Raw genomic sequence first — 14,262 nt, 5'->3', positions numbered from 1 at the left:
ATTTTTTTTTCTCATTCCCACGCTGAACTATTTTTTTGTTTCAGTTTTTAAAGTATTCAAAACGACTTGGACAAATGCATAATGTACAAGTAATGAACACAGAACGCTTTGATAACTTATAGATAAGTTATACCAACGATTGATTAGCGTGTTTTTGGCGTCCACAACCAATGCCCAACGAAAGTCTAACGTATGCATATCGTGGAAGCGTATCGTCGACGATTACGTGAGGTTTTCTATTCATAGGCTGCAACTTCACTTTTAATAAATGCCTGTCACTCGCCTATTGTTTTTGGACGCTGGTGCTCGGCAATTGAAATCGTTTTCGTTGAACGAGTTAAATCGCTTCCACAGCACTGCAGTCACGGCACCAACAGCAGCAGGCTCAGTTCCAGCCTCATGCCAGGCTCAAGCGGATCACTGTAGAAGGTGTACTGCTTGGTTATCCTTGGACCCACTCGAGCTAGCAGCTCGTTGAACATCGATGCCTTCGCAGGAAGTTCATGAAGGATGCATGGTCCTCGTTCCGGAGTTCCACCATGAGCTGGTCATATATGCCATAATGGCGTCGCCTCCCGATCCATGGTCTGACCCAGTTCCTTCTCCTCCGTTCACATCTTCTTCTCCCAGCTCTATTGGCACGGAACTGGTGCAGTGTCAACTCGATGAGGTCATGTTGCTGTTGGAGGACAGGTAGGTATTGTCGTCTGAGCCTTGGCGTATCCTCCATCTCTCGGAATGACATGGACATGTACTCACCACAAAGTCTAAAAAAAAGACGAGTTCCTCCTGCGAAGCCCCTTTTTATATACCAATTCCCCTAATCGCTGCCAATACGCCATTATACGGTATCTGTAAGTTAGAAACGCGTTCAGTAAGTTCTGTGGTCGTCCTGAAGACGTCAAATACGTCTACATACGTATTTGTGCATACGACATGCTTTACAAATAATTCCCAAGCACGTTACTCATAGGGTATAAATAAGTCAAATGTACCCTAAACATTACTTTGACGTGTTTCAAGGTATGAGGAACTTTCAAGTAACGTGTTGCGAAGTGTGAACAACATTCGTGTAGCGTGCTTACAAAACGTTACTCATAGGTTAGAAATAAGTTTCGGGTACGCTAAACATTACCTCGACGTGTTTCGACTTATGAGTAACTTACAAGTAACGTGTGTCGACGTGTGTCAACGATCGCATAATGTGACTACAACTTATGGCCAGTGTAGCGGAACGTGTGAGTCATACGCCGTAAAATTTCAAGCATGCGAAAATTTGAGGACAATCCAAAAGTACAATGTTTAAAGCCAGCGTACTATGACGTATAGCAGTGTTTTTCAGCGTGCTCTTAACGTATACAAAACGTACCCATAACGTATTCGATGTGTGCCAGCGTTTTAGACAAATTTTTCATAAATCGGCATACGCTTGCTAAATCGTCAAGGTGTGACAGCGGCTTAAACTGTTTGACTCCCATGGCACTTCGCATGATAGTGTGTATTATTCGTTATTGATCGTTGGTTGTTATCTCAAAATGGGGGTTCCAGAAAGTGGAATGGAGCCTTCCCAGGTCTTGACGCGTCCACCTCCGTACGAGTGTGGTGTGTGTGTTCGTGTGTGTGCGTTCGTGTGTGTGCGTTCGTGTGTGTGTGTGCGCGTTCGTGCGTGCGCGCGCGTTCGTGCGTGCGCGCGTTCGTGTGTGTGTGTGTGCGTGCCTTCGTGTGTGTGTGTGTGCGTTCGTGTGTGTGTGTGTTCGTGTGTGTGTGTGTTCGTGTGTGTGTGTGTGTTCGTGTGTGTGTGTGTGTTCGTGTGTGTGTGTTCGTGTGTGTGTGTGTGTGTTCGTGTGTGTGTGTGTTCGTGTGTGTGTGTGTTCGTGTGTGTGTGTGTTCGTGTGTGTGTGTTCGTGTGTGTGTGTTCGTGTGTGTGTGTTCGTGTGTGTGTGTGTGTGTGTGTTCGTGTGTGTGTGTTCGTGTGTGTGTGTTCGTGTGTGTGTGTTCGTGTGTGTGTGTGTTCGTGTGCTGTGTGGCGTGTGTGTGTGCTGTGTATGTGTGTTCGTGTGCTGTGTGTGTTCGTGTGTGTGTGTGTTCGTGTGTGTGTGTGTTCGTGTGTGTGTGTTCGTGTGTGTGTGTGTTCGTGTGTGTGTGTTCGTGTGTGTGTGTTCGTGTGTGTGTGTTCGTGTGTGTGTGTTCGTGTGTGTGCGTTCGTGTGTGTGTGTTCGTGTGTGTGTGTTCGTGTGTGTGTGTTCGTGTGTGTGTGTTCGTGTGTGTGTGTTCGTGTGTGTGTGTTCGTGTGTGTGTGGTTGTTGTTGTTGGCTGTTATTTCCATATGTGGGTTCCGGAAAGTGGAATGGAGCCCTCCCAGGTCTCAAAGTATCCACCTCTGTTTGAGTGTGTGTACGTGCAAGTTGTTGTCTGTCATCTCCACACGTGGGTGCGTTTCAGGAGGTGAAACATAGACCTACCATGTCTCAAAGTATCCACCTCCGTGTGTGTGCATGTGCGTGTGCGTGTGCTTGTGCGTGTGTGTGTGTGTGTGTGTGTGTGTGTGTGTGTGTGTGTGTGTGTGTGTTGTTGATTGGTGTCTTCATATGTGAGTTTCAGAATGTGGAATGGAATCCTCCAAAGGCAGGGTCAAAGCAAAGGAATTTTTAACCAGATTGTTTAATGAAATCTTGGAAAGTGAGCGAATGCCGGAGGAGTTAGAGATTAAGTGTACAGGTTCCGATTGTCAAGAACAAGGGTGATGTGCAGAGCTGTGGTAATGACAGATGTATAAAGTTGTGAAGCCACACCATGAAGTTATGGGAAAGAGTGGTGGAAGCTAGGTTGAGAGAAGAGGTGATGATTTGTGAGCAGCAATATGGTTTTATGTCAGGAAAGAGCACCACAGATGCGATGTTTGCTTTGAGAGTGTTGATGGAGAAGTATAGGGAAGGCCAGAATGAGTTACATTGTGTGTTTGTGGATTTAGAGAAAGCTTATGACAGGGTGCCAAGAGAGGAGTTGTGGTATTGTACGAGGAAGTCGGGAGCGGCAGAGAAGTATGTGAGGGTGGCGCAGGATATGTATGACGACAGTGTGACAGCGGTGAGGTGTGTCGTTGGAATGACGGACTGGTTTAAGGTAGAGGTGGGATTGCACCAAGGATTGACTCTGAGCCCTTTCCTGTTTGCAATGGTGATGGACAGGTTGACGGACGAGATCAGACAGGAGTCTCCATGGACTATGATGTTCACGGATGACATCATGATCTGTAGTTAGAGTAGGGAGCAGGCTGACGCGAGCCTCGAGAGGTGGAGGTACGCACTGGATAGAAGGGGAATGATAGTCAGTAGGAGTAAAATGGAGTACATGTGCGTAAATGAGAGGGAGGGTGGTGAAATGGTGTGATTGCAAGGAGCTGAGGTGGTGAAGGTGGATGGGTTTAAATACTTGGGATCAACTGTCCAAAGTAATGGAGAGTGTGGTAGAGAAGTGAAGAAGAGAGTGCAGGCAGGGTGGTGTGGGTGCGGAAGAGTTTCAGGAGTGATGTGTGACAGAAGGGTAGCTGCAAGTGTGAAAGGGAAAGTATACAAGACGGTAGTGAGATCAGCGATGTTGTATGGTTTGGAGACGGTGGCACTGACAAAAATACAGGAAGCGGAGCTGGCAGAGATAAAGATGCTGCGATTGAGATGGTTTGGACATGTGCACAGGAGGGATGCGGGGTATATCAGGAGAGGATGCTGAGGATAGAGCCGCCAGGTAGGAGGAGAAGAGGAAGGCAAAACAGGAGGTTTATGGATGTGGTGAGGGCAGACATGCAGGTGGTTGGAGTGACAATGGAAGTTGTGTAGGACAGAGTGAAATGGAGACGGATGATCCGCTGTGGCGACCCCTAACGGGAGCAGCCAAAAGAAGAAGAAGCAGAAGAAGTGATGTATCAGGTTTGCGATAAATTATATTATCTGTGCTAATGCCCGGCTTGATTCCCGCAAACAAATTTCAAACAGTTTGCCTAGTTTCGGAGATAATGGTATAGGCGATTTCCATTTGCGGCAATATTATGACGTCAACTTTTTTCTAGGAAGAATTTCAAAATCGGAGAAGGTTACTGCCTGCGCGTGGGCTTTCTGCAGAAACATGGAAAGTTTCATGAAGATCGAATGAAAACTCTGTGTTGTGAAACAAAATATGTCAAAAAATTGGAATGACATCATAAAATTTGATATGACGTCATGGTGAGGTATCATATGTGCTTCATTAATAAGCACAATATTCATCTCTGCTAATGCCCTGTCCGTTTCCTGCAAACAGAACTCAAAAAGCTTGCCGAGTTTCGGAGATAATGTTTTAGGCGATTTCCATTAGCGGAGATATTTTGACGTCATAACCTTTTTTTCTAGGAGGAATTTTCAAAATCGGAGATGGTTACTGTCTGCGCAGAGTATTTTTACATGTATATGCCAAGTTTCAGGAAGTTTCGATGAAAACTGTATGCTGTGAAACAAAAAAGTCCACAAGAAGAAGACGAAGAACAACAACGTGAGTAAGACTTAGAGATCCTCCACGGGGATCTAAAAAAAAAAAATAATAAAAATAAAAAAATCGAGCTGCCAAAACATGTGACCGATGACATCATGTGGAAAACTTTTTGTTCCTCATGGATAGGTGATCATACTTGTAAAGTTTCGCCTCGATCTGTTGAACTGTTTCGGAGAAGAAGATTTTTGAAGGTTTTATGTTAAAAACAACATGGCTGCCAATCACGTGACCTATGATGTCATAGTTATCAAAAAAAACATTCCACATGAGTACTCACATTTATGGTGAAAATTTCCTGAAGTGAGTATGGTGAAAAAAAAAAACAAAGAAAAAAATTACCCCCGTGTGGGGGTGACGGTCATCTCTATAATACCACAAGTTCTCAATGTTCAGTTCAGCTAACCGCGAAACAGTCCAAACTAACCGTTTAGATTGGAATAGTTCACAGAGATACACTAGGATAATACTACTAATGACATAATTAATAAATATGTATTGTTCATTTAGTACCCGGATTAACACATCAGAATCACCAGTAAGTGCAATACGTGGTTTTCCGGTCCGTCCACTCTCTGGGGACATTTCACTTCCGGTTGTAGAAAAAAACGAAAAAATAGGCTTAGCTCTCGGAGATTATGATAATCCTGTAGATTATTCTTCACTGATTATAATGCAACTTTCAGAATGAAAATTGGTCAAGTATTTATAGAGATATTGAGGTTTGAAAAATCGATAGAGCTAGCAAATTCATTAATTATTAATTCCACAGAAGTTTCGTGACACTGCACAAAGTAACATGTCAGGTATGAAAAAACATTTTGTTTGCCAGATTCATTAATTATTAATTCATTAATTATGGAATGTACTCAATGATATATTAATCAGAAACCCCGAAGCATGCAGCATAATTTATCACTTCTCCCCTCATCCGGGATCCGTGGCCTCACCCCACAGCCTGCAGCCCTATGTCCGCCGGTGATTATGTTAGATATCGGCACGATCGAGAGGAGCCTGCGAATCATCCCTGCTGATGCACTGAATTGATGCAATCGTTCGGCCAGAATATTCGTTGTCAAGATGTTGCGTGATTAAATCACCAATACAGTCACTCGAATGTATACCGCCGACATACTTCTTAACAATCACCTTCGCCCCAGAAACCACAGTCAATCTGAACCACGCTGGCCACTGCTCAGACGCCATGACCGGACTACTGCGCAGTTCTACTGTGCAGTTTGGTTAAAGATGACTCGGCATTTTGGCGCGCGCACGAAATTATATTTTGAAAATAAATGCCGACGTTTACATTTCGGGTTTTGAAACTTTTGCACCTTCGGCAGAAAATGTATAAATATAAAAGGCTAAAAATGTGTTTTATATTTATATTTCATTTCTCCTTCCTTCCTTCTTTGCGAATCGCATCGGCGTTTTTGGCCATCTTCCAGATCACGTGACGATCAAACAGGAAGGAAATTCAAAAATCTGTCTGGTTTCGATACAAGATAATATTTTTTTACTATCATAATCAATAAACAGTTGCCGAATATCTTGTAAAATGGCAGACTAGATAGGTTTTGAAAATGGCGATTTTTATAACTTACGTGACCTCGTCCCTGACCTTGAACCCGGACAAAAGTTATATCGTTGTACAACACTCATCGACCTCTACCCACATACTATGTTTCATCAAGATCGGAAAGAAAAATTGTTGGCGGATGTACGGACAGACGTACATTTGGTTCGGCTTTATGAGGTCATCTCAGAAGAGATGACCTAAAAACATGCCACCCTGCGTTGATACAACCCCGCTTCGATCGGACACCTGACCCACGACGTCCTCTTTATCAAATCAAATTCAGAATGGGTGGCCAATAACGTCTTTGGAGTTTGGCATTGATCGGATATGGTTTTTGTCCAACATGGCTGAGAGATCATAGTTATCAAAGTACCAGTTGATCATTTTTGTGCAGTTTCACTTCGATCTTGAAAGCGATTCTGGAGAAGATTTTTTTCCTTTAATAAAACAAAAAAACAACAATATGGCTGTCAAACCACATGACCAATGACGTTGTAAAAATTTGTTGACCAATCCATCCATAGATGAACCACAAATTGTCATACTGATCGAAAACAGCATTCTACATGTCGAATTTTGACCGGGATACCATTTCACTGATGACATCATCGTCAAATCACTCTTATTCCCCATGCAGAGTTGCTAGGTACCAAATTTCAATTTTTTTCATGTGCGGTTTAGTTGATACAGAGGTCCAAAGTTTTTCCGTTTTTTTCAAAATGGCTGCCACCCACCCTCACCGATGACGTCATAATTATGTTTAAAACATTTTGCAGAGTCGTCGCATCTATGTTGAAAATTGTGTAAATTGGATAAGTATTTGCAGAGAAAAGAGAAAATTCGCATGGAGGTGTGGACGGAGGGACAGACAACCTGAAAACAGAATGCCACCAGTAACTTCATCACCAAAGGCATAGAAATACATTCTATTCTCCTTTATAAGAACTGGTCGATGGATCAAAGTGCGTGCCCCACGGTGTTGTGCCTCGGTGTCATCTGGTGTGACTTAATTATCTTTTTTCCCAAATGAGATCGCATTGTTTCCCATTTTTGTATGATCTGCCTTAATTTGGGATGTTATTTCATTTCATTACGACCTTGGAGCGATATTATCTTCAACATGAAAGCGAATGAGACGTTTGTTTGTTTGCGACGCCACTCCTCTGATCTCCCAAGGTGAATCGGAACAAACATTTATATGATCACTTTTCCTTTTTTTTAAACCACGATACATGTTACTAGAGGTTTGAAACAGGAATTTTCATACAATTCATAACCTGGAAATACGCAAGCCATCACCTCTCATGGGGAAGGGGTGGGGGGAGGCAGGGGTGGGGCAGGGAGGAGGGAGGGGAAGGGGAAGGGGTGGGATGAGTGAGAGGATGGAGGGGTGGGGTCGGAGTCCGGAGGGAGGAGGCAGTTAAGAGGGACCCGATGTTGCCTGGCAAAGCTGGGAAACATTGCTCTTAACCCCCTCCCCTTGCCCTTCATTGCTCTTCCCCTTCATCGCACCACTCTCTCCCGACTCTCCCTGCTCCACTCCACACCCACTCCTTTCTGAAAATGGTGTGCAGATGAGCTTGATAAGGAGAGTGATAAAAAGCAGGTTAAAGTGGGCTGGATATTTGGTTTGGATGGAGAAAGAAGAGAATTGCAAAGATAGTGGATAGGTTGAAGGAGAAAAGAGGGAAGAAAAAAAAAAGAGGTTGATCGTGGTTGAGGGGAAGATTGTGTGAGGAGGGATATCAATAAGGTGAGGGTGGTTGGTGAGTGGACAGTGGGCTGAGGACAGGAAGAAGTGGAGTATCATGGTCAAGGCAGGGCGTAAGCTTGGAACCATTGGACCTCAACCCTGATAAACTGAAGAGAAGGAAAACTTTCCTTTTTGTAAATAAACACCTTGATTGCCTTTTAATTGCATTTCCCCCTTTTCCTGCCCCAGTTGCCCCTTGTACTCCAGTAAATCCCTCGAGTTCCCTTCCCCCATTCCCCTTACCCCACATTATCTGCTGTAAATAAATTGCCTTGTTCACATTTTCATTTCAATCTGCCCGTCGATCCTTTGCCTTTATTGATCTAACAATGTCCGCAAATCGATCAGCCAGGAGACTCTGGGTCACGTGGTTAAATTGTTGGTGTTTGGGGTCGATGAGTGACCCGGTCTTATTCGTTTCAGCATTTTCTCTCCGAGTTCGAGATTTCCGGAATGATTTCCCTGTGAAGTCCAATTGACCCGAGATTAAATGTCCGTGCAAAGTTAACGAGGAATGTTACATTTTAGACCCACACGATGTTTATGAGTTTTTGGATTATGAATCAGGTTTTTCATCTCCATTCGGGTTCTGAACGTTAAATATCCCACGGAACAGGTAAAGTAGGTAATTGTACCTCGTCCCCTTGTTACACCTCCTCATGTAGATATCAAATTTAGTTGGGCTCAAAACGCTGAATCAGTGGGAAATGGTGTCCACTTTTTTTTGAAGACGGATTCTAGGGTAACATTTGACGCCGAGTACTATGGTGCCAGCCGATTTTTTTAAAAAGGTGCCCAAAGTGCCCATTTTGGGCCTTAATGGTGCCCAAAACCGGGTTTTGGGCATTTTGGCCAAGTTTATGTGCAGGGCAATAGTTTTTTCTTCATAAAAAGGTTGATTTAGACCTATGATATACGTGTTATGAATTTAAACTCATGAAATAGCCCAGGGCTCGTTAATTGGCAAAAAAAGGGCCCATTGGCCCATTATGTGTAAATAGTCATGGGTGCAGGTGTTTATCCAATTTAATAGCCTTATAAAGAAAAAATTGAGCCATATCTGTTACCCGGTCGGTGTGCATGAAGTGGGCCTTGCTTGAAAAATGCTTATGCATATTGTGGGACAGGTGCCCATATTGGGCAGCATGGGGCCCATGTTAATAAAAAATTGGCTTATAATTTCAGTTATGATCTTCAAAATGAACCAGATTACCAATCAATTACATCCGTTCACGCACTGTAAACAGGCGTTGTAATATTCTGTCCACTGGGCACGCAGGATGGGCCAACGTGGCCCAAAGTGCCACCAAAAGGCCTAAAATGGACACATGATAAAAATGCAAGTAATAAACTGTTTTTCCCGAAACAAAGATTGAATTGTAGGTTTTGAGGGGTGCTGATTTCATTGAAATTGATCTCAAACTAAAGAATGGGTTATCTCAAACCAAAGAATGGGTTATACTTTCATTTTGATTTGCAGTACATATAATGTCAATGTTTTTCTTACGTTAAATCAACTGTAACAATGAATATATAATTACCTAAACTACTTACGTTAAATCTAATCGTCTCATGTGAGGCTCTTTTTTTTCCACCAGAGCACAATTATATTGTAACAACAGTTCACCATTATCATCAACAGCATGGGCTGAAATTGGAGGGATTAAAAAAATCTTTGCAAGCTCATCTTAAGGTCCTATTCTTTTTACTCCACAATGAGAAATGTCGATGAACTTTTTCAGCAGTATAATACATTTTCGAACACTCATTGTAATTACGTCACCTCATTTGTCACATTACGTGGGTAAGTTGCGAACAGAGCAAGCAAACAGCCATTGTAACCAGGCCTCGCTCGTAATATAATTTTCATACCATTTAGGTTTAAAGTCTTCGAGGCACATATTTATCAACTACGTTCGTTAATCAGGCGCATCATAAGGAGTCGTGTCGAAGTTTGTCAAGATCAATTGCTCATGTTGGCTGCAATCCAGTATGTGCTGCGCTGTCTGCTGCCTGAAAATAACAATGAAAATAAAGAATTTACATATATGAATGAAAAGGTCAAGAAAAATTTGAAACATAGCAATAAAGAAATAAACCAATGTCACCCGCAGGATGACCCGTATCTTGCCAAAAGGTGACCACGTGTGACTTCTTTAAGGTCACACTGAGGTGAACAGAGCTGCTATTCACCAGGAGCGACTCCTTGAGGAATATCTGCCTACGAGAGATTCCGATGAGAATCGTTCTACAGAGTAACCATGAAAAATATGCGTTTGCCTCATCACGTCACCAAATGACGTCATCATGTCTCAAGCTTGACATATCTAGAAAGCACTCATCGAGGTGTTCAATTTGAGGTATGACACGATATGGTTCCTAAAACTTGAAAATTTGACCTTGGGGTCAAATATGTTTGACCTGAGGTGCTAACCATGAAGGTCAAGGCCAATCGCCACCAAAAATTAATCAGCTGATCGCCAGACCATGAACTATATTCCCATGAAGTTTGAAGACGATTGGATCAAAATTACTCAAAAAATAAGGGTTTCGTCGACACCCCTGATTTGCGACAAAGTGACCTTGACCTTTGACCTTGACCTTCAAAATTTTATGCGCTGAAAGGGACCTCTATAGGCTTCTAATATGCGAAGTTACAAAAATTTCCAATGATAACTGTGCTCTGCAGAGTGATTTATACGTGATTACAGACAAAAAAATAAAAAAAACAAAAAAAAAAAACATACGAAGGTCAAGGCCAATGACCACCAAAAATTAATCAGCTGAGCGCCAGACCATGAACTATATTCCCATGAAGTTTGAAGATGATCCGATCAAAATTACTCAAACAATAAGGGTTTCGTCGACCTCCTTGATTTGTGACAAAGTGACCTTGACCTTTGACCTTAAAATTTTTATGAGCTGAAAGGGACCTCTATAGGCCTCCGGTATGCGAAGTTACAAAAATTTCCAATGATAACTGTGCTCTGCAGAATTTTTTTATACGTGATTACAGACAAAAAAAAAAAAAAAAAAAAAAAAAAAAAAAACACAAGCTGACTAACATATCTTGCAAAAACTTCGATTTGCCAAGATAAAAATGTCACAATTAATTAATGGACAATTTACTCTTAAAACCTCTATTGTTTTTTAAATTACCTTGTGTATCTTTTGTCTATCGAGGAAGTGAACTGAAGAAATCCTCATTCAGGGAATTCATCTTCGGCTTCTGAGCTGCAGTCACTTTCTGCTACATCTGATTCTTCATCTGTTGCGATGTCTTCATCCTCGTGGCCTTCGTTTTCACAGGGCTGTAGGCTAACAGTCTCTTTGTTACAGTGTTCATTTGTGAAGTTGAGTACTTGTGGCACAGGCTTATTTTGCAGCCGGTCTGTTTGTGGCACACTATCCCCTTCGAATCAGATAGGAACAAGGACACCATCTTTGAATTTCCAGCCGTAGTTAAGGGGATCTGGTTGCTCAAATGAGCCAGTGAGGCAATTCACCATCCCGTAGATAACGAAGTTGTCACGCTTGATGTGAAATCCCAAGGAATTAGAATCTGGAGGCAGTCCTTTTGATGAAGTGAATTTTCTGGTGTGTCCCTTTCCAGAAATCAACATCGAAGACCTGCTTTCCCCAGGGGTCCGCTCCTTCTTGGGTCGAATGTATATGGTGTGCAACACAAAGTTGGCAACTTGATCAACATCAGCGGTCTGTGTTGAAAGGCTGCTTAAGAGCCTGATTGATTCAGGATTCTGTCTCATTTTTTCAAAGCTTTTGAACTTTGAATGCCCGTAGAATGGCTGGGTATAGTCGCTCCCTGTCAAGCATGAAAAGCTGGAAGAGCTCCACAAACGTCCTTGCCAAGATGTGACGCGAGGCTCTTGATATTGTGATATGTTATTCCTTCCCAAGACGACAACGTACCTTGCTGAAGATAGACATTGCCTTCACACTGTTCAGTGCAGAACAACAGAACATACACATCTGTGTCATCTGCAACTACACAAGTTTCTCTGTGGTTTTTTTTGCTGCAAAGACGGCGTGGTGTGCGATTCGGGGGTCAGCCTCTCTCTGGGAAGATCTCAGTTCTTCAATTTGCGTTGAAGGGCTCGACGAATCGCTTGCCAAAAAGAGACACTGTTCACCTTTCGTGACAAATGTATCCTTCTGGATACTGGATTTCCCTGACATGATGAAATCTGCGAGAAGATTGGACAGCTGAAGTTTGTTCCTATCATTGGTGAGGAAACAATTCCAATAGCCAGTTTTTGGAAGCTGTTGATTCAGATCAGATATTCTTCTTTCTCTGCCTTTGTTTGGACGACCTTTAGAAAAGCAAGTCTGACCTGGAACTGCTCTGTAGTCGTCAAACACCAGATGCAAAGTATTCCCTGGAAGAGACTTCAGGTAGTTTACAATTCGAACTGCCCATGAAAAAAAGTTTGTGGTTCTAGTCCTGTGATGGGGATTATCGGAACAACTCTCATTGCGTTGACGACACAACATTCTATATCCTCTGGAGGCTTGGACATCGCCGGTTGTGGTGATAGTTTTTGCAAGTTGTTTCAGAAGAGGGATTTCGAAGAAGCTCTACTGGAACCTTGCTCATTGCAAATAGCCCAGCGTTTAATGGTAATGGGCCATTCCATTATTGACCTCAGATTGAGCTGCTTTCTATCATATTCTGTCAATATGGCACCAAAAGACTTTCCTTCGTCCTCAACAACCGACACTTTCGGAATTTTGCATTTCATTTTATTGACAGATATCACTTCTTGCCATTTAATGGGTTCAGTGTATTTAGATCGTCCCTTTTCAGGCGTAGAGCTTGTGTCTTGTGTCTTGTGTCGTGAAATCAGACTTCTCACTAGCAGGTGATTCTGTTTTTGTTCTTGTAGCGGTATAATCTTGCTTACTCTTTGAGAAACATTCACGGAATTCTCTTTTGGCTTCTTGTCCAGTTCTTTCGTGGATGAGATGTTTCTCAACATTGAATCCGGCACTACTTCACCAGTACTGAGATGCACAAGAGATTGAGAAGGATCCCACAAAGTCAGAACCCATGTATTCAGCCCATCAACAACTCTTGATACATTGTTATCATCCCTTTCCTTTCTCTTGTTTCCAAACTATTCATGGCAATAAGAAGCATGCCTTCCAAGCTTGGTATATAGATGGTGTTGCGGGGCTGTCAAGTAATGATTGATTCACATCCAACGCTCACTAGCGCCAACATTTTCAGTCTTTCCGGACAGTCCTCCCGTGTCCTTTGATAGTCTGTTTATTGTCATCTCTATTATTTGATCCATCAGGATTTTCATGTGCTTTCTGCCAGACAAAGATCCAGTGAAGCCCCCGCTAGACAAGTATGCGTACGCATTGGGATTCCTGTCCTTCAGGTTCTGCATGTCGACATAGAAATAGCTCATACTTCTTGCATAATTCTGGCGGCTTAGTCCGAAACACAACGGTAGAAAGAGATCAATAATTTCAAGAATACCTTCCCAGTTTCCTATTCTTTGAAAATGGATAGCATTAAGCAGAAAACCGTTGATTACATAGAGTTATAACATGGGCCCTTTTTCGGTCCTTTGGTGGCACTTTGGCCCACTAAAGTGGGCACTTTGGCCCCCCATTTAATTGCCCAGGGGATGGAATAGAATACAGTAAGTTCATTGTTCAAATTCACTTGTAATCTGGCTCACTTTGAAGATCAAAACCTAAATTATAAACCCATTTTATATTGAAAATGGGTCTCATCGCCTAATATGGGCACCTGGCCCACAATCTGAATATCTGTTTTTCAAGCAAGGCCCACTTCATGTACACCGGGTAAGAGATATGGTCCAAATTTGTCTTTATAAGGCTATTAAATTGGATAAACACCTGCACGCATGCCGATTTACACATAATGTGCCAATGGGCCCTTTTTTGCCAATTAACGAGCCCTGGGCTATTTCATGAGTTTAAATTCATAACACATATATCATAGGTTTAAATCAACTTTTTTATGAAGAAAAAACTATTGTCCTGCACATAAACTTGGCCAAAATGCCCAAAAACCGGTTTTGGGCACCATTAAGGCCCAAAATGGTCACTTTGGGCACCTTTTTTTTTTTTTTTTTTAATTGGTCGGCACCATAGTACTCAGCGTCAAATTTTACCCAAGAATCCGACTTCAAAAAAAAAAGTGGACACCACTTCCCACTGATTCAGCGTTTTGAGCCCAACTAATTGTATATACAAGTTAATAATAAAAGGTTTCTGGTAGTTTTGTAGTTAAAAGGAAGAATGAGGTTTAATCCTTGTTGTAGGAAGTTTAGTGACGATGTGATAAAAACACAATGTGGTGAATAAAACAAAACGAGTGAAAATCACCTCATGAAATCAACGATCAAACACC

At 42.4% G+C, this 14,262-nt stretch overlaps 2 protein-coding genes across 4 annotated transcripts in view; both read right to left on the bottom strand.

Annotated features, from left to right (window-relative positions):
* Positions 1-14,262, bottom strand: part of LOC147021193 (uncharacterized) — an 83,016-nt gene that overhangs the window by 39,671 nt on the left and 29,083 nt on the right. Inside the window, exon 2 of one of the 3 annotated variants that reach the window (XM_085893663.1) lies at positions 9,726-9,866. The exons of the other annotated variants lie outside the window; for them this stretch is intronic. Coding sequence (XP_085749789.1) covers positions 9,726-9,728 — 3 coding nt within the window. The 5' untranslated portion in view covers positions 9,729-9,866. The remainder of the gene's footprint in view (positions 1-9,725; positions 9,867-14,262) is intronic. 3 annotated transcript variants of the gene reach the window in all.
* On the bottom strand, positions 1,834-9,689 carry LOC147021194 (uncharacterized; the record flags this gene model as incomplete). The annotated part of the gene is made up of 4 exons (XM_085893510.1): positions 9,654-9,689; positions 9,092-9,168; positions 2,487-2,582; positions 1,834-2,299 (listed from the first exon to the last, which is right to left on the bottom strand). Coding segments are annotated over exons 1-4 (675 nt in total), but the record flags the coding sequence as incomplete, so codon positions are not given.

Source organism: Eptatretus burgeri, chromosome 8 (assembly GCF_056783735.1).
Source record: "Eptatretus burgeri isolate ZD-2024b chromosome 8, Ebu_testis_v1, whole genome shotgun sequence".
Taxonomy (NCBI): domain Eukaryota; kingdom Metazoa; phylum Chordata; class Myxini; order Myxiniformes; family Myxinidae; genus Eptatretus; species Eptatretus burgeri.
The sequence above is the reverse complement of the archived record's forward strand: the minus strand, read 5'-3'. Positions and strand labels throughout refer to the sequence as shown.